Source organism: Polistes canadensis, unplaced genomic scaffold (genome assembly GCF_001313835.1).
Source record: "Polistes canadensis isolate GaletaPanama2010 unplaced genomic scaffold, ASM131383v1 scaffold_32, whole genome shotgun sequence".
NCBI lineage: Eukaryota > Metazoa > Arthropoda > Insecta > Hymenoptera > Vespidae > Polistes > Polistes canadensis.
The window spans coordinates 433,200-445,862 of record NW_014569579.1 but is presented as its reverse complement, the minus strand read 5'-3'; the positions used below and the strand labels follow the sequence as shown (position 1 = coordinate 445,862).

The window sequence follows — 12,663 nt, the reverse complement described above, 5'->3', positions numbered from 1 at the left end:
GTAATAAACGCATTTATCTTCTCTAAATAATTATTTATATGAGAAAGAAAAATAATGATTTAATGTTAGATTACAAAAAATTGTCATTTTCAAATATAAATCTCTATTATTATTAATATAGATTAATAATAAATATTAAAATATATAATATGTGAAAAATATAAGTTTAGATTATTATTTTAATTTCTTAATAGAATAGAGATAAACTTAATTTGTTTATACCCGCAAGTGAGTAGCTTCATTTGACATGTGGATTTGTAAACGTTGCCATCGCTACCGCATACGGGGCCATCGAGTGGTGCAAAGTCACACGAAACCGGACAGTTTTCTCTGTGCGCAGAAATATTGTTGCACGGTCCAAGATGAGAGAGCTCAATTCCCACCCTGCAGATTTCTACTCTGATCATGCATTTGTTGAGATAAGTTCGACCGTCGGTACCGCATACCGGATCTTGATCTCCGGAACAACGATGCTCGCACTTGCTACCCGATGATCTTAAGCAAGCGGTTTTTTCTGTCGCTACCGTCACGCCTGAACAGAATTTTCACTGTTAGATTGATTAACGATCGACTTGGTGATCACGATTAGATAACTTCAAATTTTATATATATTTTTTAAAAATATTTTTTGTCCTCTATATTCTCATTACTTTGAAACATCTTATTTGTATTGTTAATAAAATGATTAATTGAAATTGTTAATAATAATTAATAAAATATTTTATTCTGCAATATATATTTATCATTCAATTATTTAATAATAATTTTTAATTAAAAACTTTTAAACTTGTAACTTATCTAATGAAATAAATTATCTATAATTAATTAATGTCATTCATAAACTTAGGACTGTGAAATATAGAATTACCAATGATAATTTTACTGTATATACATTTATCAGAAAATTAACTCTTGAAGAACTAATTGATTAAAGAATGAGCTTTTAATAAAGTAGCAGGATACAAACACGAAGACGATCGCAAGTAATGAAAATGTAACGTATACGTGGTAACATACTTGTGAGAAACGAGCAATAATGAAGGTAATTAACAGCTCCTTACCCTTTCCACACATCTTCTTCCGCATTTCACACTGGGAAGCATAAATGATACCGTCGCTGCCGCATACCGGTTCCCCGCTTGGTGGGCATATCCGGGGACACGCGCCGGACACATAATCTGCAAAAAAAATACGAAACAAAAATGAGATAAAATAAAACCATCGATTCCGCAGTTATTATGATACGAAAGAGTAATAAATTGTAACTCAAGAAAGTCTCTTACAAAGTCGATTATACAGTATACTTGTATACCCGTAAGTGGGATCTCTTGTTGAGAATTTCAGTCGTAAATATCAGTGCAATTCGATTTTTCACGTGAGGGACTGAGAAACGAAGCGGTATTCATGTTACCCATATATATGCATATACACATACAAAGGCAATTAACTAGAAATGCATCTGAAACGAGACGACCGTTACCCTGTTTTATTATTACCCATCAAAATCGCCCTCTACCTTATCTCGCCCTCCCTTTTTCTCTTTCTCTCTCCCCCGTCTCTCTCTCTCTCTCTCTCTCTTTCTCTCTCTTTCTCTTCGACCAGGTACGCCCGCATTATCGTAATGACATAATAGTAATAATATCGCCAACACCCGTAATAATACTCACCGCAAAGGAAGTAATGAGTAAAGTCGAGGAAACAAAAAATTGTTGGCTCGAATAATAATAAACGAAGAGAGTCATCCTTTATGGCGAACGTTATTTTTTCTTTTTTCATTTTTCCGTGCTCTACATACCATCAGGTATTATTTCATTTTCATTTAAATAAACGTTCGATACATCAATAAATTCTTTTTATAGAACACAATTATAAATAAATGATAATAATTGAATAATGTTATATTAAAAATTGTGTGTGAAGGTCTATTATAATAATTATATTTCATAATTATTGATTTATAAAATCAATCGTAATCATAATTAAATGTTCTAATTTATTTTACGATGTTGACAAAATATAAACTTTCAGGATAATATTATAATGGCACGTATCGATCTTCATAAGATCGATAATGATTATATTAATTCATTTTATTTCACTTGAAATTCTATAAATGAAACTAAGAACTTTTCTTTTTCTTTTTAATAGCAATCAAGTGTGAACTTCAAGAGTAATAGTCAAGAACACGACTAAGAGACATTCACCCCAATGACGTGGCACCGTCTAAGTCAGATCGCAATATTTATTCGCGAGATTCCGTCGAAACTTTAATTGCTTCCGGCTGACCGATCGAGTAGAGATCTACCGTCTAGGTCCGGTACGTTTGGTCTCGGTCCAGTGATCATCGGGTCAACAGCACACAGGATTTATTATGTTCCCTATATATGCATATAGATATATATATATATATAACGAACCATTTAAAATATAAGAAATTATAAAATTGATAAGTACAGTTAAGATAAACCTTGAAGGAAAAAGTGATTTTATTACTATATAATATTGAACATTATATCTGATCAAAGATAATATTGTAATTGATTTGATATTTTTCTAATCTTGCTGACATTCACTAATTCTGATAAAAACTAATACTAAAATTTCATTAACCTTTTAACGGAAGATGTCGAGTTAATGGTACTTTGAAGAGGACGCAAAGAAATTTAAACTAGATACATTATTATTATGATTACTATTTTTATTTTTTATTATTTTGTTGTTGTTACATAAAATATATGTGTTTTTGATAAATTACCTCCTCATTTGAAAAAATTAAAACTTATTGGATAATTCTCCTTGATTTTTTTTGAGATTGTCGAATTGTGCTGTCTAAAGTTTTAAGTGGTAATAAATTGTTTACCGAGCAGACTATGGTATCCCTAGTAATTTTATTGCTAGAAAGATAACAACAACTTTATTTGCGTACATTTTCTAGAGAGAAACTCGCTACGATTGGTAGGTCGTGAAATAGTCATTCAGAGAAGAGCCTTATCACGTTTGGATGTTAGGGTAGAAGATAAGTATGTTGTAAATTAATGTTTTAGTATTAGATACGTGTACTACGAGATTTCCAGAAAAATAGTTAGTATCTAACCTCGACTAGAAAATTTCTATACTAAACTCGTTCATTTGAATTAGCAAGATATCTAATCCTATTCTATTATGTATAAATTTAACATATCAGAAATAATCATTGCTTAGAAAACTATTAGATAATTTCATAGGCAAATTAAATTCGATCAAATTATTTATTTTAAAATTCTCATTCGTGCAAACAATGTTTCTAATTTCTTTTTTTAATAATTATTTCCAATACTATAAACATTAATTTAAATCATTTTTTTATAATTCTAGTTCTAAACGATTCATATTTGATTATATATATATATAATAAAAATACTTATTTTAATCGAAATCTTTCACGGATAATTTACTTAATTTTAGGAAATATGATAAGTCGATGATACGAATTATGAGATAAACAAGGGGGTCTTTTCCCCTTTCAACGTCAGTTAGGATGCAAACTCTACGATTAGCATGTTGCTAGTAACGACAGTAGCAATAAAGAGAGCATATAGAGGCAAGGAGGTGTCCATCACTCCCACGATTAAGTGAATCAATTATGGCAATAAGCGGCCGACGTCTGGCTTGGTAGCGATTGGCGAACAATGCCGATCGAATTATATACCCGTAGAATTTCTACGGTTGCGCGCGTGCATGCATGCTAAACTCGATACACAATGCATGCATAGAAAGGGTGCAGGAAGGAAATATATATATGTATATCTGAGATGTATAAGGGTCAGTGAACTTCAACAAGGATGTACCGACTAGGTGGATGCTGCTGATCTTTAGATTTTTGTGTCTTTTCATATTTTTTTTCTTCCTTTCCGAAGGAAGAGATAAAGAGAGAGGAAGAGAAAAAGAGGTGGATGACCGGAAAGGTGGAGTCATGTTATGGGTATGGATTATAGGATATAAAGAAATTGGTCTAGTCAGTGGAATGTTTCTGCAATTGAAACTTATGAGAACGGATATATGCTGATTACATATACTTTTCATTTGAATTAATTAAGGATAGATTATTGGTTTCGCACGACTCTATTCTCATATAGTATATTCCATGGTAAGTATTAGACTAAATATTTGAACGAAATTTCTCTTATTCTATCTAATTTACATTATATTGCATCAAAATAGTCTAATAATTTATTAAATATTGACAATGTTCTAAATATTTGATTTATATACACTAGAAACAGATTAGTCCAAATTAATTAATCTTTTTTGTTTTCTTTGATATTTTATATTTCTTATTAACATTAAACAATTCTATTTTTTTAGATGTAAAGATAATTGAAATATGAATTACAAACGTAATTGTTTCGAGTTGTTAGTTCGGCTCTCCCACCAAAAATATCGAACGCAAAAAAGGATTAATTTGATTATTTAATTAATTTATTTATCAATTTCTTATCATTTATCACTTGCGAATAGTCTACAAATATTTCTGCGACATACTGTACTTATCATGTATATAACCCATCCATTTTACTCGAAATACATATATACATAGGCGTATTTCGTACGTCACCTTTTATGGTGGCTAGAGCGCCAAGTGCTATCTGAGACGTTAGAAACGTCCAGAGTGAATGATGCTTCGACTTAGGATGCGCGAGAACGGATTCTCTTTATTGTACTGACTTGATGCTCTAGCCTTTCTGAGAAAAGCGCATAACATCCACGTGACACTAAGACCGATCAGTGTTATTTGAGTAGATAGGTATATACAGGTTGTTTCAAACTATGTTGATATAACATGAGGGCTGCTTTCAGTACATTAAAGTAAAAATAAAAGCTCATATACCCAAAAAAACTTTGTCTCCAAGTTATAGCTATTTTTAGGACTGTTTTCAACACACCACAATAAAATATATAGCTCATATAATCATATGCCCAATATAACTTCGTTTCCAAATAATAGCTGTTTTTTTGTTTTCCAATAATGGTACACCATTACATTTTAGTCGTCTAACGAGATAATTTTTAAATGAGAGATTTCCAAATAAATAGTTTGACCATAGAAGACCAATTAATTGACCAGCATGATCGCCTAATCTAAATTCATTGGATTTTTATTTGTAAAGACACCTAAAGTTTTTATTTTATATATTGAACATAGTATTGTAAGAACTTTTTTCTTATTTTAGCATTCTAAAAGCATTCCTGAAATTATGCATACATATTTTGAAATACCTTGTATATATATAAGTAAATATACATATCTTGATATGGATATAAGTACTTACATGCATATATACACGTTTGTGGGATTATGAATAAAAACTTATGTTCTTTTATTTTGTTTAATAAATATAAAGAGTATTTATTACAAGAGAATATAAGGATGTGGAAAAACCAATGTAAATATTCGAATCACTCTCTCAACGTCACTCATCAATGATTCACACTCTCTCTTTCATTCACATGAACATATACATAAAACTCGATTTCTCGAGATGGCAAACGGAAGTTACTTGAAAAAAATATTACTTGTATTTTTACCTATATGCAAAAGGATCAATATTATTAACGGTATGCGATCGTAAACGTTCTATCTTATCATGTAAGTAATAAGCTTATTGTTAGTAAATAAAAATAAAAATATAAAAAGTTAAGGAATATCGATATTAACGATCGATCGAACGATAATATAAATGTACATGCATGTGAATGTTAACGAGAGAATCTTCATCTCGTGTTCACATTTAATGGCTAAGTCGTTCTAGGTAGGATTAGATTGAAGTTAGGGGAATAAAAATTCCGACGTGTTACGGGGAATAAAGAAAGAGAAAAAAAAATGGAAAGATAAAACGACTCGGTTGTGCCATAATGGATGATCCAGCATAAGTACCACTCTAAGTATGCATATACACGTTCGTAAATTTAGACTCTAATATCAGGAGAAAATAAACAGTCAGAGTTATAGCTAAGCCTACTAAGTTTCTACCTCGTTAGAACATTTTATTTTGTGTCTCGAGACAACTCAAATGATTATGACGTTAAATCAAATAGTATAATAATATTTTAAACAATATATATATATAGGACTTCTTTAAAAATTGTATAATTATATATTTAAAAAAACTATAGCTTTAATTAGATCTAAATTTGAATTTAAATCAAATTAAGAATTGTTTAATTATTGCATAATTATATATGTATTTAAGAAAGATATCATTTTAATTGATAAATAATTTAATTTATATCGAATTCAAATTTTGATTAAATTTTACATTTCAATGAATATTCAAATATAATATGTAAAGAAAATCATGAAAATAATGTTTATGAAAGGCTTTGATAAAAAATTACAAAATATTCAAAGTTGAAAATATTTGTTGTGTATTAATCAACTACTCTGAAGTCTTATTTAATAGAAAAGGTGCGACAAATTATTATCCAGAACATCGAAGAATCTCTTTTCTCATTCCCTTTTTCCTTTCTATTTCAATAACAAGAAAGCACGTTTATCTGGAATATTCATCGGCCAACTCGTTACCGCTCATTCCAAGAATTTAAGCGACGAATAGCTTATTCAACTCTCCCTCTCTCTCTCTCTCTCTCTCTATCTCTCTTTCAATTTTCTCTCGAGTATTCTCTTTCAGTCGAGTACATCAAATTATCGTGGAATTTTACGAAGAATTTACTATTTCTTGTTTTCCTCTCTCACTTTTCTCATAGAACGAATTTTAGAATCCAACGAGGAGCAATCGTTTAATCTCTATCCAACGTTTTCGAGATTATACATCGATGTCGTCGACTAGAATCTCTACATTAACAACCGGTTTATTCTTGGATAGAATACAAGCGGAAATCTATAACAGCTATAAAGAGAGCTTTTATAATATTACGTGAATATTAAAGATACGAAGGATTAGGTATTACCTGTAAGAAATAGATACCAAAAAAAAAAAGAAGGAAAAAAGAAGAAGAAAAAGATAAAGAAAATAAACAATAAAAGAATAGACCATTAGATTTCTAGTCGATATTATTTTTCTAAGATATTGATCGTAAAGGTTGATTTTTGACAACTATTCGCGGGAATGCAATCGAACCATAGCCTCGTATTACAATCGTGTAATCTTGAGATACGATCTCGCTAACCCATGCGATCCGATCTCCGGAAACGCGTTCTCTCGCGATACGAGAAAAAGAGAAAAACAGAAAAAGAGAAAGAGAGAGAAAGGAGAGAGACCGATTTAACTGTCCCTATCTTCTTCTTTCTCTCTCTCTCTCTCTCTCTCTTTTTTCATGACCGATTTATTTACTGCAAACAAAATCGAAATAGTCACTGGTACTGAAGTAATCCAGCAATATCATTGATTTGTATCTCTTTCTTCTATCGGTTCCTCCTATATCCTCCCTGAAAGCTCTGAAAAGCTAAGTCGTAGGTAAAGATAGGTAAAAGACTACGATATATGTACAACCCATATGTATTTCGAGAGGTCTAACGGTATTGCACTCTTTACGACCACCCGTCTACATGTCCGTTTATTCTATTTTATTTCTCTCTTTCTTTCTCTCTCTCTTTCTTTCTTTATTTGTATGGTCTACATTATCTTTCGAAACGCAGAATCGGGTATCATTAATTTTACTAGAAGGGTCATCAAATTTGTTGCAATCGATGTTACGATCGAAAAATAATTTTCGAGATCATGTTTGATATATAATATTATACAATATTCGTTACATCTTTGTTTATATTTTTTCTGAAGGGAAATATATGTATAATTTTTTTTACTCTCATCTTTTATAGGATATTAGAACAAATTTGACGAATATCATAAATATTTTTGTTCTTATTTGAACGGGAAAAATATTTTTAAAATATTCTAATTGAAAATTTTAGTATGATCTTATTAATAAGGAATGTTTTGCATGTTACGCAATTGTACAACTTTCTGTATTGTTTGAAAATATTAATAAATTAATATTAGTTGAAAAGTTGGTAAATTCGGTAATATAATATATTGTACTATTATACAGTATTGATACAAATTATTTGACCACGTGTAAAAATTTAAAAAATGTTCAGAACAAATAAAGGAAATATTCTAAATTTGCAGTTATTTATTTACGTAATAAAATGACAATTAGAAATTAATTTTATTAGGAATCTTATAAGTCAAATAAAAACAAAAATTATAGAATGCTTATAAAATATTCATCGAAATAGACACCCCATGTTTCCACGTTACTTACATATTATTGACGTACTAATTGTAAATACAAACTTCTGCTATATTGTGGAAGTAATTAGCTTTAAGATAATAATTCAGACTGAATTATAGATGCGATCAAAAAAATATGTAACTTTCAATCATTTTGTAAAATGATGAAATCATTTTTAGTCTATTTATATATATATATACATATATAAATCAAAATTTTTAATTTATAATTATATATTATATATATTTCTATATATAATGTATAATATAAGAGAAAGAAAGAAGATAGAACGTTATCCTTGTCGCGATCTTCTAGCCGCGGAAGCGCGTTCGTTCTCAAGAGTAAATCGGTCTTCGTGACCAGTTTATCCACGCGGAGAATAAAACCGAAGGACTCTAGGAATATAAGCAATCCATTAATCCTCGCGACAATCCTTGTGCACGATCTGCTCGAGAGAACTCGTAGTCGCGTGTGTCTCTTCGCTTTTTATTCTTTACTCTTTTTGCTACATTATATCCGAGTGCAGTTTATTCTATGAAAAAAGGAAGAATGAAAAAAAGGAATAGGGGTGGGGAGGGGGGTTAGTAAGATAGAAATGCTAGCGTAAATCATTTACAATCGATAATGTCCAAATCAGTAAAAGAGTCTATGTTCCATGGCTGAAGTGAACCTTCTACGTTATTTTTTTTATTATTTTTCTTTAATTTATTCATGTTTTTTTACGTGAATCAACGTTAGACGTTTATTTCTTTTTTTTCACTAATTAATTCGATAAATACTATACGATTAATAATGTTGATTATGATATTTCATTGGAAAATATTTTTAAGTACATTAAATAAATGTATTGATAAATTAATAATGATAAATTAATCGTAATTAAGAATTTAAAGAATAACAATTACATCAAAAGGAGTCGTCGCAATTTTTGGAAAACAAAGGCAATAAAATTTATTCCAAATTGAAGTAAAAAGTTTAGAATATTTTGACACATAATATAAAAAAGATAAAAATATAATTGATATTAATATAACATTGGTTGAATATTTTTATGTATATAAAATTATTGGAAAAAAGAAATATATTTTTATGTATGAGCGAATAAATAAATAAATTTTATGAATTTTAATTTCGAAAAATGACTACAAATTTGTTAGATTTATAGATAATATAAATTATATTAGTTATTTTATCGGTAAATGAAACACATACTTTGTGAACTTGAAAGGGTAGTATTCCCTCTTGCTCTCTCTTTCTATCTCGTTCTCATTTTTTCTTTTTCATCTTACCAAGACTCTAATCGCAACGAAACGATCTCTTCTTCCTTACAGCATTGTCCCATAACGCGTCGCACTATTCTATCTTTCTCTTTCTACCATTTTATCTTTTTGCCATTAACGAGGCTTAACTTCGTGCGCAGAATCACGCGAGCTTCCGTGTCAATTAAAAACGACATTTTTCACTTTGCACGATACCTCGACAACAAGATCTTAATATTTTTTTTTCTTAACTTTTTTCATGCCTCCATATAACTATCTAATTGTAAACATTCAGATCTATTAGGATTTAATTAATCGATTTAATAAATGTTAGAACAATCTATACAGATGCATATAGAAGAAAAATCATTAATTATATACTATATTTTATTCATGAATTATTGTAAACAAAAATATTTTTTATATGAAGCATATATAAAGGTTTCATTTAATATTATATATATTGAGTTGGAAAAAAGGTTTTTCGATAGATAGCTTTAAAATCACATAATTCTGATAATTTTTATCAGATCTGGCAATACTTTCATGCATTTGAAAGATGACATATTATAGAGTAATTTGAAAAAAACATGTCGTATTTGTTAATGAAGTCAAAAGTTAATGTTAAGTAATGAAGTCAAAGCTGCTTCAAGCGTTTTTACTTTGAAAATTTGAATATCGAAGATGCACCACCTCACTCTAGTCAATTAAAGTAAAAAAAATTAAACACAATTGGTATATTAGCAGTCCTGATATTCAAAAGGAATGAAACATCAATCATTTGGAAAAGATTAGATACAAAATATGAAAAAATTACGAAGAAACTTTTTCTCCAGTTCAATATATTATATTTTTAGATTTGATTTTAGATATCTCATGTTCTAATATCTACTATGAAGTTTTATTAATAGAATATACACGTGAATCTTTTTCTACAAAAATGAATAAAACATTGCAAAAAAGTAATAATGAATTAACTATAAAATATTTATAATTTGTTAAAATGAAATAACTGAAAAAAAACGAATTTGTTTGAACAATTTTTTAAGTTTGAGTTACATAAGGCATAGAAAAGAAGTATTAAAAACGTTTCGAAATATGAGCCTGCTTTTTTCGCTATCTAGTAATGTTTTTAAGGTCAGCAAGATGAATGAGATTGCGATAATCCAGCAGAGGTCTAGGCGTGCTAAAATACATTCATATCAACTCTGTACGTTGTTGCATCAAATATCTTTAATATAATTAACACTTAATTATCTTTCAACTAAATTATTATTTTTATATTATAATTAAAAAGGTTTTTAATTAAATTAATAATTATCTTAATTAATATAATTTATGTAATTAAGTATTAATTATATTAATCCATTGTTTCCATTGTTTCCAAGATTTTTTCTTTTTATTTTAATAGATAAACTTTTCATGTCGGAAACTCGTAACCTTCCATTATAATCAGATATTATTAGATACAAAATAATAATGTTAGAATTAGAGAAAATAATAATAAAAATAAATTATAAATCTACGTAATATTATTTGAAGAATAAATAAAAATGAATAGATTCTATATGAATCATAAGTACTAATATGCAAATAATTAAAAAAAGAATATGAAGTCAACAAAAATGTTAGACATTTATTTTATAATATAAAAAAGTTCAGAATAAAATAAATCATAATATAAATTTTTTCAATTATATTCGATTTAGATCATTTTCATAATTATCTCGGCACAAATAAAATAATTATATTTTTATAACGATCTACATAATATTGAAAGAAATCAATTGGAGAATGAACGAATCGAAAGAATAATTTTAAATTGTCTATGTAGAGAACATCTTACATCAGACTTCAAGTTGACAAGATATATTCAGTGTTACCGGAACGAATGTTATCTCAGTAAAATGATCTCGTTTACTCATAGCGAACAACATTGTCCCGTTACGATCGAAGTGAAATAAAAAAATCAAAAGAGAGAAAGAGATATCAGTATTACTACTACAACAGCAATCTCTTTTCTTTAAAACTTTAAAGCAAAAACTTTAAAAATATAGTCCGTGAAATGACTTCACATATGGGAAGCACCGAATGATTTATCGATTTCGTGCTGAATCGAAACCACCAATCGTGCCAATCTTTGAACTTTCACCCGATAAACTTCACCGATAACGACTTTGTCTTAGAAGATTTACTATTCCAAGCTCGATCTAAGAAAGATTTTCAACCTTGATCTTACTCCCATTAGAAATCATTTCAACGTGCTTTGTAGAAAACGTAAATACAAATAAGAAAGTATCTAATCCTCGTAACAAGATAAACGAAACTCTGATCTTGTTTTTTGATTAGAAATAAACGAGAATTAGCCGTTGGTTTAATAATCTTGGCAACGCCCATCTAGGATAGTTGTTAATCTAAAGGTGATTCGTTTCGTCGAAACATCATGATGATGCATCTTTATTTTTATGAAGAATGGAAACAGACAGATAAAAGGAGAGAAAGAGAGAAAGAGAAGAAAAAAATATTATAAAATAAGAAAGAAAGAGAAAGGTGAAATGAGTTATAGATGGCCGGTTGGAATCAAAGGAAACAAAGCTTTTGAATGCTAATCATGAAGTACCGGTTCAGTGAGATCTATTATAACTGTATGTATATGTATGAGTATATGAACATAGGTGAACCTAGCTATTGAATGTCAGACAGTGACAAAAGGAAAAACTAATTAAATCACGAGAAACTAATACTGGTATAACATAAAAGTGTCGATAGTTCGATCAATGACACAACCATTTAATTCAAGCTCTGTCTACGTTTTGAGTTGCCTCTGGGGAACGTTAAATTTTATTTAAAAATATATTAAATAAATATTTTTTATTTATTATATATTGAATAAAAATGTAAATATATATTACATTATTAGATTTATTGTGTGGAAAATTTAGATTTATTGTATATTTATATATTATAGAATATTAGATTTATAAACGAAGGATGTACAGAGATTAAAGAAATAAATAGAAAATAGAAAGATGTAGAGCTTTTTTATCGAGATCGCTGACCTCCAAGATGAGGAGAAGATCGATCAATAAATTTATTCGCTCGATTTATATTATATTATATATACTGCTCTTGAGCGGCTGTAATTACTCCGGCTGGTAGCGTTATTTAT

The 12,663-nt window shown here is 28.9% G+C and overlaps 1 protein-coding gene across 1 annotated transcript in view; it reads right to left on the bottom strand.

The window, feature by feature from the left end:
• Positions 1-12,663, bottom strand: part of LOC106784240 (serine protease inhibitor dipetalogastin) — a 39,474-nt gene that overhangs the window by 5,416 nt on the left and 21,395 nt on the right. The window contains exons 2-3 of the mRNA XM_014743571.1: positions 1,062-1,178; positions 223-532 (exon numbers count right to left, since the gene is read on the bottom strand). Coding sequence (XP_014599057.1) covers positions 223-532; positions 1,062-1,178 — 427 coding nt within the window. The remainder of the gene's footprint in view (positions 1-222; positions 533-1,061; positions 1,179-12,663) is intronic.